The 14,919-nt window shown below is 42.5% G+C and overlaps 2 protein-coding genes across 2 annotated transcripts in view; one reads left to right on the top strand and one right to left on the bottom strand.

The window, feature by feature from the left end:
* MERTK (MER proto-oncogene, tyrosine kinase) overlaps positions 1–8,433 on the bottom strand; it is a 146,641-nt gene extending 138,208 nt beyond the window's left edge. The window contains exon 1 of the mRNA XM_036873782.1: positions 8,315–8,433. Within this exon, the coding sequence (XP_036729677.1) occupies positions 8,315–8,433 (119 nt within the window). The remainder of the gene's footprint in view (positions 1–8,314) is intronic.
* Positions 8,427–14,919, top strand: part of ANAPC1 (anaphase promoting complex subunit 1) — a 98,148-nt gene continuing 91,655 nt past the window's right edge. The window contains 4 exon segments of the mRNA XM_036873121.1: positions 8,427–8,673; positions 10,711–10,947; positions 12,296–12,457; positions 14,333–14,384. Coding sequence (XP_036729016.1) covers positions 10,735–10,947; positions 12,296–12,457; positions 14,333–14,384 — 427 coding nt within the window. The 5' untranslated portion in view covers positions 8,427–8,673; positions 10,711–10,734.

The raw sequence follows: 14,919 nt of genomic DNA, 5'->3' as shown, positions 1-14,919 counted from the left end.
TCATTCTTTTTTCTTTATTCTGTTCTGTGGTAGTTATTTCCCCTATTTTATCTTTCAGGTCACTTATCCGTTCTTCTGCCTCAGTTATTCTGCTATTGATTCCTTCTAGAGAATTTTTAATTTCATTTATTGTGTTGTTCATCATTGTTTATTTGCTCTTTAGTTCTTCTAGGTCCTTGTTAAATGTTTCTTGTATTTTCCCCATTCTTTTTCCAAGATTTTGGATCATCTTTACTATCATTACTCTGAATTCTTTTTCAGGTAGACTGCCTATTTCCTCTTCATTTGTTTAGTCTGGTGGGTTTTTACTTTGCTCCTTCATCTGCTGTGTACTTCTCTGTCTTCTCCTTTTTCTTAACTTACGTGTTTGGGGTCTCCTTTTTGCAGGCTGCAGGTTTGTAGTTCCTGTTGTTTTTGGTGTCTGCCCCCAGTGGGTAAGGTTGGTTCAGTGGGTTGTGTAGGCTTCCTGGTGGAGGGGACTGGTGCCTGTGTTCTGGTGGGAGGGGCTGGATCTTGTCTTTCTGGTGGTGTGTTTTGGGGTGTCTGTGAACCGCATCCAGTGGTGTGTTTTGGGGTGTCTGTGAACTTACGATTTTAGGCAGCCTCTCTGTTAATGGGTGGGGTTGTGTTCCTGTCTTGCTAGTTGTTTGGCATGGGGTGTCCAGCACTGGAGCTTGCTGGTCATTGAGTGGAGCTGGGTCTTAGCGTTGAGACGGAGATCTCTGGGAGAGCTCTCACCGATTGATATTACGTAGGGCTGGGAGGTCTCTCATGGTCCAATGTCCTGAACTCGGCTGTCCTGTCTCAGAGTCTCAGGTCTGACACCTGGCCGGAGCACGAAGACCCTTCTGGGAAGCCTGAGGTCTTCTGCCAGTGTTCAGTAGGTGTTCTGTGGAGCTGTTCCACATGTAGATGTGTTTTTGATGTATTTGTGTGGAGGAAGGTGATCTCCACCTCTTACTCCTCTGCCATCTTGAAGGTCCTCCCGGCAGGCGGATTCTTAACTACTGCATCACCAGGGAAGCCCTGGACTCGTTTTTAAATGGACTCTCAACCCAACCTCCTCATCTTAACACTCTGCCATTTCTTTATTCACACTAGGGATACCTGATACCACCAATTCCTAAGACTTTTGTGGTTTTATGGTATAATTTGGCCTGGTTCTTACTTTTCCCCTATTTTTGCTTACTATCCAGTTTTTGTTTATTTTTTTGGCCTTGCCACACGGCTTTCAGGATCTTAGTTCCCCGACCAGGGATTGAACCTGGTCCTTCTGCAGTGGAAGCATGGAGTCCTAACCACTGGACCGCTGGGGAACTCCTACTATTCAGTTTTCATAAATGACTAATGTAATTTATCACTCTGCTGCTTTACAGCTTCCAAAACATTTAAGCTATTGTCTCCTTTCCCATGCACCAAATCCTCCTGAGTTTATAACTTAGAAGAAAATCCTTTATTGATTTTTAATTAACCCTTGGGGAAGGAGCACTCTGTTTAATCTGTCTTTTTTACCTAGAAGTCCCCTCTTGTTGGTTGTTTCCATTTTTCCTCCTATGATGAAAGCAGTCTAGCAGTCTGGTCTACTTATCTTTACTCTCCTTTCTGTCTCCCAGAGATGTTCCCCATCATTTACACGCTCACTCTCTGTGCCTGAGAGTGCTCGTTACTCCCACCCTCACCAATATCTGGCTTCGTTATTCATTCATTCACTCATTAATGTACATATTGCTCATCCTCTATGCACGTGGCTGAGTGGTAGGTGCTTGCCCACCATCATGAATAAGATGGAGCTTGTATTCTAGAGAGAGAGTTAAGAAAACACATACTTTTTAAAAAAGAAGAGTTACAGTTTGTGAAAAGTTTTCTAAAGGGAGTACACTGGATCACAGAGGGGGACTTGGGGTACCAGTTTCGAGACGGTGGTTGGAAAAGTCCTCTCTGAAAAGGTAGCATTTGTTTATTTGTTATTTTCTTTTTAAAAGTATTTACTGTGAGAGATTTTATACATAGGCAAAGTGATTCCACTTCCAGTAATGAACTCTCATACTTATCACAAAGTATCAACAATTATTAACGTTTTGCCAGTCTAGTTTCATGTATTCCCTCCCCCCCCCCCCCATCTTTTTTGGCTTCAGTTCTTTTTTTTTTTTACATTTTTAAAAAAAATTAATTAATTAATTTATTTTTGGCTGTGTTGGGTCTTCGTTCTGTGCGAGGGCTTTCTCTAGTTGCGGCAAGCGGGGACCACTCTTCATCGCGGTGGGCGGGCCTCTCACTATCGCGGGCCTCTCTTGTTGCAGAGCACAGGCTCCAGACGCACAGGCTCAGTAGTTGTGGCTCACGGGCCTAGTTGCTCCGCGGCATGTGGGATCTTCCCAGACCAGGGCTCAGACCCGTGTCCCCTGCATTGGCAGGCAGACTCTCACCACTGCCGCCACCAGGGAAGCCCTGGCTTCAGTCTTAAAACAAATCCCAGACACATTATGCCTACCCTTAAATTATCTGCATCTCAACCTGATAGGGATTTTTTTGAACTTAATCACCATTATCACATTTAACAAAATTATATTCTTTCACATCATCTGATACTCAGTACATATTCAAATTTCCCTGGTTGAGTCCAAGATGTCACTTAATAGTTGGCTTGTTCAGGTCAAGAGATCCAAAAAAAAAGTCCTCACATTGCATTTTGGCATGTGTCTTAAGTCCTTTATCTGAGAACATGAATTTCTAATAATTTCAATAATTCTCTTTACTACCTGGGATTCTTTCTATAAAAAGAACTTTCTCTCACCAGCTCATTGATTATTCTTTTTTAAAAAAATTTTATTGGAGTATAGCTATGATTTACAAATGTTGTGTTAGTTTACTTGCTGCACAGCAAGTGATATCAATCATATATATACATAGACTCACTCTTTTTTAGATTCTTTTCCCATATAGGTTATCATAGAATATTGGGTAGATTTCCCTGTGCTATACAGTAGGTCCTGATTAGTAATCTATTTTATTTAATTTAACTAATTAATTTATTTATAATTTTTTTTGGCCATGCCATGTGGCTTGTGGGATCTTAGTTCCCCGACCTGGGATTGAACCTGGGCCCTCAGCAGTGAAAGCGCCGAGTCCTAACCGCTGGACTGCTAGGGAATTCCCAGTTATCTATTTTATGTGTAGTAGTGTGTATATGTCATTCCCAATCTCCCAATTTGTCCCTCCCCCCTCATTGATTATTCTTGAAATGCGGAGATCACAGAGGAAGGACTGGATAAGTGCTGGATACTTTCACTTTAATTATCAAATTTCAGAGAAACAAGTTGGTGCACTAGTAACCTCCACTGTTAATCAACAAGGTCTTGTTTGTTTGTTTAGCATCATTATGAATGCACATTTTTACATATCTAATGTGTTTTAATCCATTAAGATCATTATTCTTTTTTTTTTTTTTTTTTTGCCACGCCATGCAACATGCAGGATCTTAGTTCCCCCACCAGGGATCAAACCCGTGCCCCCTGCAGTGGAAGTGCAGAGTCGTAACCACTGGACTGCCAGGGACATCCCCAAGATCATTATTCTTTATGATACTCAAATTATTCCTTTAGGCTAGTGGCATCCCTTAGAGTTGGCTTCTTTGTCCTTTTGAGGTGGTCCATAGATAATTCTTGAATAAGCATCCTGGCTTGCTAGTTCTCTTTCTGCACATATGCCTGGATTTATTTTCTCTACTCCTAAACTTCTTGGGGTATTTGCAAACCAGTCATAAACTTTGTCATCTCCAAGCCTTTTCCCGGGCCAATTTCTTTGCCTAAAATGATTTTTCCTGTTTACGCCTCCCAGCTGATTTAAGTATCTTTCAAGACTCAGTGCCCAAATGTTGGCTACAGTCTGGTGAGACCCTAATCATAGGAGCCACTTAAGCCGTGCCCCTGATTCTTGACTATAGGAGTTGGGAGATAAATGTGCATTGCCACTAGGTTTGTGGTAATATCATTACACAGCAAGAGGTGACTAATACACAACCTTATGAAATTAGGTCCTGTGTCTTTTTTTTTTTTTTAATATTTATTTATTTAGGCTGCACCAGGTCTTAGTTGTGGCACGCGGGATCTTTTTTTTTTTTCATTGCGGCGTGCATGCAGGATCTAGTTTCCGGACCAGGGATTGAACCCGGGCCCTCTGCATTGAACCCAGGGGTCGAACCCGGGCGCTCTGCATTGGACCAGGGATCGAACCCAGGCTCTCTGCATTGGACCAGGGATCAAACCCGGGCCCTCTGCGTTGGGAGCATGGACTCTTACCCACTGGACCACCAGGGAAGTCCCAGGTCCTGTGTCTTTTAGTTGCTTGTACAGAAGGAAACTTTGATATTAGATAGGGGTGCTAGTTAATAATAAAGTTTCATTAAAATGAAAGTTATACTTTGCCATGTTGGGAGACAGTTCTCCATGGGTCTTCCACTTTTCCGCTTATTGCTTGGGGGGCACTGTCTGCCCTCGTTCCTTTGTGTAGGAAACAGCCTTGGAAGATAGAGATAGTGTCTACTTCTGGAGCAAAGGGCAGGTTTGCTCACAGCCTTAGAAGATGGAGATCGTGTCTCCCTTGGAGCCAAGGGCAGACATTCTTACTACCCATTATTAAAGATTTGGGTTTCCTAAGCTCACTGTTCTTTCCTGTGATGCAACCCAGGGTGCATGTAGATGTCATCCAGCCTTCACATCACTCTGTGGGAATTTGGACTCAGGGAACTGGCACAAAAATGCTGATGCTCTGCTGTAAGTAACAAATTATTCTTCATCTTTGACCCGGCAGTTTTCTGGCTTCTACGAGCCTTTATGGCGCTGTGGCAGGCAGAGAAGGTAAAATCTCAAACCGCTCAGAGTTCTTAAAAAGCTATAGAAATGATGTACAGCACATATTCACTTGTGGAAATTGGAAAGCCCCCCCCTTTTTTTTCAGCGGTGGGAATATAAATACTGTACAAAGTTACCTCTGAACCTATTAACTAGTCAAGTGAGAATCCAAGCCTTGTAATTCTTCTCTCTCAGTGTATGGTGTCCCTCTTTCTCTACCAACTTCAACTACCCACACTTACCTGGTAAAGTCTCACAATGGCTAAGAATACCTTTATTGGGACTTCCCTGGTGGTGCAGTGGTTAAGAATCCGCCTGCCAATGCAGGGGACACGGGTTCGAGCCCTGGTCCAGGAAGATCCCACATGCCGCGGAGCAACTAAGCCTGTGCACCACAACTACTGAGCCTGTGTGCCACAACTACTGAAGCCCACGTGCCTAGAGCCTGTGCTCTGCAACAAGAGAAGCCACTGCAGTGAGAAGCCCGCGCACCTCAACAAAGAGTAGCCCCCGCTCGCCACAACTAGAGAAAGCCCGCACGCAGCATTGAAGACCCATCGTAGCCAAAAATAAATAAATAAATAAATTTATAAAATAATAAAAATAAAAAAGGCTACCTTTATCATGGAGGGATTTTAGAAAGTATTTCCTTAGTTGCTGCTGGTTACATTACCATCCAGGGAATGACTGCTTGGTGCCATTTGTAGCTAATGCCCCCATTCAGTATCATATAATAACATATTCACTGTGCTATGAAAAAGTCCATTACAGTCGCTATTTCAAGTCTTGCTGCCTACTAATTTAGCATTTATAGCCAAGAGATCCAGAGGCTTAAAGTAGTAAAATATTGCTGGATAAAGTCAGAATTGGGAAGCAAGAACTTAATACAAAAGGTACTAAGCAAATTAACCTCAGAGTTGCCTCTGTAAAACAGAGAGTTGAATCCAGTTGAGTTTCCACATGGCACCTACTCTCAATTTAACCTCTAATTACAGTTCTCTAAAATTGTTGTGTTTTTCTAGGGCAAAGTAGGTTACTGAGATTTGAAAAGGTAGCATTTACATTGTGGACTCAAAATATTGTAAACCGTCTCTTTGAGAAGGGAAAATTTAAAACTGGAAAAGTAAATTCCCCTTTAAGATGGGACAAGCTTTGATTAAACGAATAAAACCTCTAATTTCCTAGATGTTTAGACTTCCTGTTTGTTCAATGCAGTGCTGTAAATTGCCCCGATGTTGAAACTGTTTTTACAAATACTGGTGAGGCATATTTGGGCCAGCCAGGCTAGCCAGAAGTTTGAATAGAGAAGACATTGTGTTTTATATGCTGCGGGATTCATTACCCAAGATCCCAGAAGGTAAGGTTTTGCTCCAATGCATGTGAAACCTGCCTCTTATGACTGCAAATTAGGGTGACCAGTGGTCCCAGCTTGCTTGGGATGTCTGGTTTTAAAATGGAAAGTTCTGTGTTTCAGGGAACCCCAGTCCTGGGAAAACATCATAGGCGGAGGCCACGGAGAGGCATCTTGAGAGAATTTATGGGCAGACAAGGGAACATCCAGGAGGAAGAGCTGTGCAAACCCTTTCAGTAACTCTATTCACAGACTGGACACACTTTGTGGACTGTGTTCTCGAAAACATAGAGCTGGAGGCAAATTTGATGAGTGCTGAGGCTTTAGCCCACGATAGAGAGAATGAAGGCAAGGGAAGGATGAGAAGCACTGCGTTGGCCACTGCCAAAAACTCAGCTGACTGCTTGGCAGGCGTGCCCACTCAGCCACAGAGGATGTCTGGCAGGCTGTGCAAAGAAACCATGCTGTAGAACAGTCCAGAGGGAAAAGAAAAGGGAATTTATGTCTCTGGCTCCTTCCTGCCTTGCTCCTCTTGAACAAAATTTGCCTTGATCTAAATTTGCTCCCTACACTTTTGGGTTTCTATCAGCTTGCACACCCCATGGGGAGGCATTCCCTCCAAGCCAGTGCCCCAGGGAGTGTGACAATGGCCTGATGGCACAGCAAAGCCAGGGCAGAGGGCCTCGTTCTCTGTGGCAAGTGGCTGGTAGTGGGGCTGACAGGGCTGGTGGAACCAGCCTATGGTGTCCCTTTCTCTAGGAGGGCCCAGGTATGGTCAGGCCATGGTGGTGGCTGAGGTGGGGCAAGAGGTGGAGGGTGGCACTCAGAGACTCTGAGAGGCAACTGGGATATGTCCTGATGCTGTTTCTCCCAGAAAGACCAGGTCATGGAGAAACAGGACTTAAAGGGGGAGTGGCTGAGGGGGGACCCTATAGGAGGAAATAGGTAAAAGATAAAGGCAGAGCATGAGGGATGTGATTGTTCATTTGACCTCACGTGTACCCTCAGGGCAGGGATGTCTGGGGATATTTTGGTCTCAAAGTCTAAGATAGACTAAGTTCTATCTTGATCCCTTTGGGCTGCTATACCATAAACTTATGAACAACAAACATTTATTCTTTACAGTTCTAGAGGCTGGAAAGTCCAAGATCATGGTGCCGGCAGATTCAGTGTTTGCTGAGGTTGTGCTTCCTGGTTCATTGACAGCTGTCTTTTTGCTGTGTCCTCATTTGGTGGAAGGGGCCAGGGAGCTCTGTGGGGTCTCTTTCATAAGGGCACTAATCCCTTTCACGGGGGCTCCACCCTTATGACCTAAGCACCTCCTAAGGCTCCCACCTCCTAGTATCATCACATAGACCATTAGGTTTCAACATAGGAATTTGGGGAGGGGACACAAATATTCAGTCCTCAGCAGGCTCCTTCCTGTTGGAGTAAAGCCTTCTGAAAAGAGGCCGTTTGAGCTAAACCCTGAAGGTTGACATTTCAAATAAAGAGATGAGAATGAGCCAAGATACCAAGATACCACGAAGTGCAAGGTGTATTTGGAGACCCTAAGGAGATAATTTTAGTGAAGACATAAAGTTTCAGGCAACTTTATATTTCTGGATAAAGAATTTGAACTTTATTTCTCAGGGAATAGGACTCCTATCAATCCTTTTAACATAGCGACACCACGCAATGGAAGATTAGAGCTCAAGAGAGTTATACATTTTGCACAAGTGTGATATTGTACAGTTGAATCCACAGACAGGGAGGGAGGGGTAAAGCTGGGGTTCTTAACCTGGATCTATGAATTGCTAGGGGAAGTCTCTGTGAAGCTCAGATTATTACACGCAACGTTTTTATGAGGACCTCTATACCTTTCATCAACTTTTCAAAAGGTCCGGACCCCCAAAAGGTTAAAGTGCACTGGTAAAGAGAGAAAATCAGTAGAGTCCCCACCGTCCCCCAAGCCTGGAGGCACGTACCTCCCATTTGGGGGTCAGGAGGCGAGAGCGAAGTTGGCCAGAAAACCTTCTAATTCATAGTTAGGAGGCAGTTCAGGCTCGTACTGACATGATCTGGACGCCAGGAAGATCCTATCCCAGTACAGGCTGAAGGTATAAATAAATACCCAGCAAATTCTTCCTCGCGCTTCCTTCGTGCACCTGCGGAGGCGCTAGGACCGCGGGAACGCCGCTCGCTCCCGGCGAAGCCCCGCCTCGGCGCGAGGCAGGACGGGAAAGTCAACATGGACGCGTCCATTTGAACATCTCGCCTGAGCGGTTCTCCCGCACGCTTGCTTGTTAGCAGTCGTGTCCGCAGCTGCTGCCCAGTCTTCCTCCGGAATAGGGGAGGGAGAGGGAATGAGAAGCTGCAGCGGCCGAGGAGTCACCGTGACCGTCCCCGCCGCCACCCTCGGGCCCCCTAGGCCCCCGCGCCTCCGGGGAGCAGCCGGGGCTCGCCGCGCCTGACGCGTCCCGAGTCACACAGGTATGGGCCCGGGCCCGCCTGGTGGTTCATCGCCTGTCCGCTAGCCCTCTCACCCGCCCCGAGGCCTGCCCGCGCGCGGTGACCCGGAGGGCTGGGAGCCCGGGGCGGGCCCTGAGCGGGCCGCAGAGCCAAGGGGACCCCAGCTGGCGGGCTGGGCTTTACGGGCTGCACCTTCCTGCTCCACTCTGCGCCGGCTTCCTTCCTGCACTAAGCGCGGTGTCCCGGGTGGGCCTCAGCTTCTAGATCAGCCCCTTGCCGCTCTGATACGATGTTCTGAGACCCAGGCTCTTAGACTTGTTTGTTTCACCTGACCCTAAAGAGGCCGGGGAAGCTCTGCCTTTTTGCGGAGTCTCAACTCAGGGTGTCTTCTGTGTGCATTTGGATTTACTCTTGAAGCAACTGTGTGGTTACCTCTGGCGGGGTAGTTTTTGTTCCTAGTTAGCAATGCTGGTATCTTGTTTTATAGCATATCAATTTAATACAGTACTTTCATTTGTAGCTCTTTATGTTGTCCCCTAATAAGTAAAAACACATAAAAATTTGGGGTATTGCAAAAGCATTAAATGTGTCGCCTTAATTAGTACAAAGAGATATTGTACTCTGAAAATAACTATAATTAATACTTTTGTAATTTTCTCTCAAAGTTTTAATAGAATAGCATTTCAAAATGGCACAACTGAAGTCGGATGAACTCGCAAGTTTTTTAATGTTGGTTATCCTGTTGACTAGAATATAGGAAGACCAGCTGAATTTTATTTTTTTCTTGTAAGTTTTATAAGGTACTGTTTTAGTTATATCTCAAGTTCAGGTCTTCTCAATTCTGAATTTTAGCGGGAGGAAAATAAAAGTGTTTTGATTGTGGCATATGGTTATGTCAGGAATAGCATTTAATTCATAGCAAAATAACTTTGACCCTAGAGGAGCTGCATAGGAACTACAGGGGCTTTGAGATATTGCAGGAAAAAAAACCCTACTGATGCTAAAAAGACCTCAGATGAGAAATATAAGTCAAATTTAGTTAAACTTTTAATTGTGAGTGCCGTTTCAAACCCTTTAAAGTTGTCTATGGTGCTGTGGTCAAATGTTGGTTTTGATCTGTGTTTGAGGATCGTAGCTTAAATGTGATGCCACAAAATCCGTTTTTAATGTAGGTGTTTTCTTGGAGAGAGAACTGGCATCCACCTTATGCGCCACATTATACAGTGAACTTTACTAGCTGTCAACTACTGTATGTAGAAATGTTTTGGAAGTGAAGGGGCATGGTTCCACCCACAGCTGAGCCACATCTTTATAGTGATAAGCTGTACTGTAATAGGTTGTGTTAATTAAGAGCTAGGACTCATAAATTTGCTGCAAGTGTGGCTGTCCCATGGCCAGCGTTCCTCATGCCTTGGTTTCCTGTGTTTGGACCCCAGATTGGAATTGATTGTAGTCATATGTTTAGGTGGACTGGGGTGTCAAAACTACTGGTGACATTTGACAGTTTATTAGGTCTTTGTGGATTGGTCAGCTGAAACGAGTAGTTCAACTTGTGATGAATTAGAAGTAATACGTGTTTTTTTTGGTGGGGTTTTTTTTTTTGTTTCATTCCAATATGCCAGTGGTCCTTGAGGTGTGCTTTTCAAATGAGTTTCCAACAGCTGAACAGAAATGACCTTAAATGTTGAGAAGCTGGGTAGTCATGGGACTATAAAGTACAACTTGTCTAAATACTTCATATGTGAAGTGTGGAAAAACTAGCATATAGTAGTAGGAAACATAGGATAGGTGTTGTGGGATGTGAGTGCTTGTCTCAACCCAGTGGTTTCCTTCAGTGGTAACCGTCTGTTGGTCAGTCTCCAACTAAAATGTGGCGATAACTGTAATCACCTGAGAGTCAGATCTGGAATGACCTTTGATGTTATAATTACTTGTACACCTACAGTGTAATAGGATTGACACTCATCCAAGGATTAATGACTCTTCTGTAAACTTTTATGATATTTTATTCTGGTTTTAACTCTAGAAGCTGACCAGAGTGTGTTTGAATTCATACAGAAATAATGTTGATATTTGGAACCCATGTCGAACTTCTATGAAGAAAGGGCAACAATGATTGCAGCCGGGGATTTGCAGGAATTTGTTCCTTTTGGTCGAGACCACTGCAAGCACCACCCTAATGCTTTGAACCTTCAGCTTCGCCAGCTGCAGCCAGCGTCGGAGTTATGGTCTTCTGATGGTGCTGCTGGCCTGGTGGGATCCCTTCAGGAGGTTACGATCCACGAGAAACAGAAGGTTCCGTTAAGTTTCCCATTGTATTTTTGAAACATAGAATGTTGTGATCTACCTGTAATTTAAGGCTACCTGCAACTGAGAAATGAGTATAATGCTACTTCTAGGGTAGTGGTTAAGATTTGGTAATTTCAGTCGAGACTAAAATAATGACTTCATTGTATTATGGTGTCGTAACCGTTTATTTAGACATATAACTCATGGTTTTATAATAAGTACTATGATTATGGTCCATTCTAAACCTCTTTCTCTTCCCTTAGTATGTGGGGACCAGATTTCATGTTGTTTGATTATTAGATGGTAGAGTTAGAAATGGTCCCTGCTGCAAAAAGACTTACATATTTCTTGAGGACAAGAAAAATGCCACATAAGTAGATAGAGTACTAGTTCTTAAATAGCAGAATGAGATGTTAGCGTGTGTCAGAAAATCAGTGTTTCCCACTTTATTCCACTTTCATTCCATTTGGGATACCAAAATCTCAGGGAGAGGAAGTCTATGTAGTTAGAAATCTGAACCTTTCTCTCTCCCATTTATTTATTTATTTATTTATTTATTTATTTATTTTAAATTATTAGCACCTTTAATTATTATTTATTTATTTATTTTTTTGGCTGTGTTGAGTCTTCGTTTCTGTGCGAGGGCTTCCTCTAGTTGCGGCGAGCGGGGGCCACTCCTCATCGCGGTGCGCGGGCCTCTCACTATCGCGGCCTCTCTTGTTGCGGAGCACAGGCTCCAGACGCGCAGGCTCAGTAGTTGTGGCCCACGGGCCCAGTTGCTCCGCGGCATGTGGGATCTTCCCAGACCAGGGCTCGAACCCGTGTCCCCTGCATTAGCAGGCAGATTCTCAACCACTGCGCCACCAGGGAAGCCCATCTACCATTTATTTTGATGAGTGGGACAAGGGGAGGAAGGTGAATGTATATTTAGTTGTGAAGCAGGGAAATCTACCCTGTGAATAAACTCCAGCAGTGATTCCCACGTGCACCTTCCTGCCCCCTCTCCATCATTTCCCCATGCACCTAATATACCATTTTAGTTTCCCTAGCATGTTGGTTTCATTTTTGGATCTATAGATATGGTATAATTTTTGTTTGTTTATATTTTGGGCAAATAATATAGTAGTATAATATAAAACATCCTGTAAGGTATATAATACACATATGCACACACCCCACTTTGTTAATCAGTGGCACTAAGCTTCTAAGAATTGGGCTTAGATTGAGTCTTTCTCCCCAGGCAAAGAGAGAGTAGGAGACTTGTCTCTGAATGATTATTGATTTAATTAATAAATCCTGCTCCATACTTTGGAAAAAAGTGCTTGAATATGTCCTGCATGTGTTAATTTTTAAGGAGAGCTGGCAGTTAAGGAAAGGCGTAAGTGAAATTGGAGAAGAAGTAGATTACGATGAGGAACTCTATGTGGCTGGAAATATGGTTATCTGGAGCAAAGGAAGTAAAAGCCAGGCATTGGCTGTTTATAAAGCGTTTACAGTTGACAGTCCTGTTCAACAGGTGAGTTGATTTGAATTTTAGCGTTTGATTGACTACTTAACACTTAAAAAAGTTTTTGTCCTAAAATTTAACAGAAATAATAAAAACTGTGTAATGGTCCCAGCAGCTGGGTGTCCATTTTAAAAATTTCATTTGTTTTCTGCATCATCACTTTTTTTACACCATCCTTTGTCAATTTAATGATAGCCTTTAAACACTGTTCTTGAGTAATTCAATTTGTTATTCTCAATAAAAATTTCTAAGACATTGAGGGTACAAAGAATACTGTAACACATGATGATTATAACTGATTGCAGAGTATTCAATAAATAAAAATCTGGTTCCTAGTGATAATCAGAAAGAGAAAGAAAAAAACTAACTTGTTATCATTGCAGTTGGCTATTACACCTAACTCTATTATGAAAATCGGTAATTAAAGGGAAGGAATTAAGCATTTGCCCTGCCTTTCTAGGAAGACGTGCAGTTCATCTCGAGTTAATGAAGGAACACCCTTATTTATGGACGAATGCCAGCTAATAAATATAGAAAGAAGGGTAGAGTTAAAAAATCACCACTTTGTAACCTCCAATGTAATAATGGATTCAGAAAAGGATTGTTAATGGATATTAACACTCTTGGGTGAAAGGATATTACCATGGCACCAAGGTATTACCCTGTGAATTACTTGCTAAAATGGACTGGACATCAGGTGCTAGAAGAAAATTACATTATTTTTCCTCAGGTGGGATGACGGTTTTGTGGTTATATAGGAGTACATCTTTAGTTTTAGGAAATGCACGATGAAGTGTTTAGGGGTAAAGTGTCATGATGTGTGCAATTTTCAAATAGCCCCCGCCCCCTGCAATTCCACATGTACTCAAATACCCTTAAACAAGTATGGCAAAATTCAGGTGAGACAGATGTTCACTGTACTGTTTCATCTTTTCTTACTGAAAGTTTTTAGAATATCAAGTTGGGGGAGAAATGAAAACATTTATGTTGGTTGCATTAATTGTTAGGTTACTGACAGGAGGTTTTAGAAGCTTTTTACTCATGTGAAGTTCCCCATTTGTAGACACTGAAATCGTACCTCGACACTGCTTATTTTTTTTTTTTTTCCATGAACTATTTCCTGATGAGTGTTGTATTCTTCTAACAATTTATTAGGAAGGGTAAACTGAATTATTCCCAAATTTGAGAGCATGTGTGAAAGCATTTCCATCCAGGAGAGTTGAAGCCAGTGCTCTTCTTGATGGTAATTTCCCCCTCATGTAGCATTGTGAATGTATTTAATACCACTGAAAAATGGTTAAAATGGTAAATTTTATGTTATGTATATTTTAGCACAATTAAAAAGACACATAAAAATGCCATTAAAAATTTCAATAAGTGATTGTCAAGCATACCAGTTGAAGTTTAACGGTTTTTCCTAGTTTGTATATATATTTTTAAGATGGGCCCTTAAGAAAAGGAAATGTTTTTCTAAATATTCTTTCTGGCGAGTCAAAGAATGATAAGATTAGGTAAATCTGGAGATTATAAAATAGCTTGGCAATTTTCAACTCTTCTGATAATCTTTAGCTTTGTATAGGATATAGGGTTTAATACAAGTTGAACCACTATTTGAATTCACTTTTGCTGCAAAGCTTCTATCTAGTAGGTTTCTTGATTTTGTTTTCCCTTTTCTTTTTATTTGCAAGCATAGTTTATCTTTCCTTAAGATAGTTATCATTAATCAGTCTAATTTTATCTTATTTTTCTTCGTTCCCATGGTATATGTGTTGAGCTGATGAGGAGGGACCGTTACATAGGTGACACTATTATTTAGATACCATTAGTTAATAGGTTATTATTTAGATGTAATTTTCTTAGGTAAGCATTTTGTTTTGATTTTAGGCATTGTGGTGTGACTTCATTATATCACAGGATAAGTCTGAAAAGAACTACAGTAAGTTTCTTTTTGAAATTTTATTTGATCTTATGATGATTCCAAATGTTTATCTCATTTTTTTTTTCATTCAAAATAAGTAAGCCACTAATAATGGTGGATTAGCGCAAGCATTTTTATATTTTGCATTAAAGAATTTGTGCTGTTGGGAATTGCAATTTATTTATTTTTTTAAAATTTATTTATTTATTTATTTTTGGCTGTGTTGGGTCTCCGTTGTTGCATGTGGGCTTTCTCTAGTTGTGGTGAGCAGGGGCTATTCTTCGTTGCGGTGCGTGGGCTTCTCATTGCGGTGGCTTCTCTTGTTGCGGAGCACGGGCTCTAGGCGCTTGGGCTTCAGTAGTTGTGGCGCACGGGCTCAGTAGTTATGGCTCTCGGGCTCTAGAGCGTAGGCTCAGTAGTTGTGCTGCACAGGCTTAGTTGCTCTGCGGCTTGTGCGATCTTCCCGGACCAGGGCTTGAACCCGTGTCCCCTGCATTGGCAGGCGGATTCTTAACCACTGTGCCACCAGGGAAGTCCCGGGAATTGCAATTTA

The sequence above is a fragment of the Balaenoptera musculus genome, chromosome 13 (assembly GCF_009873245.2).
Source record: "Balaenoptera musculus isolate JJ_BM4_2016_0621 chromosome 13, mBalMus1.pri.v3, whole genome shotgun sequence".
Taxonomy (NCBI): domain Eukaryota; kingdom Metazoa; phylum Chordata; class Mammalia; order Artiodactyla; family Balaenopteridae; genus Balaenoptera; species Balaenoptera musculus.
This window is presented reverse-complemented; position numbering and strand designations above follow the sequence as displayed.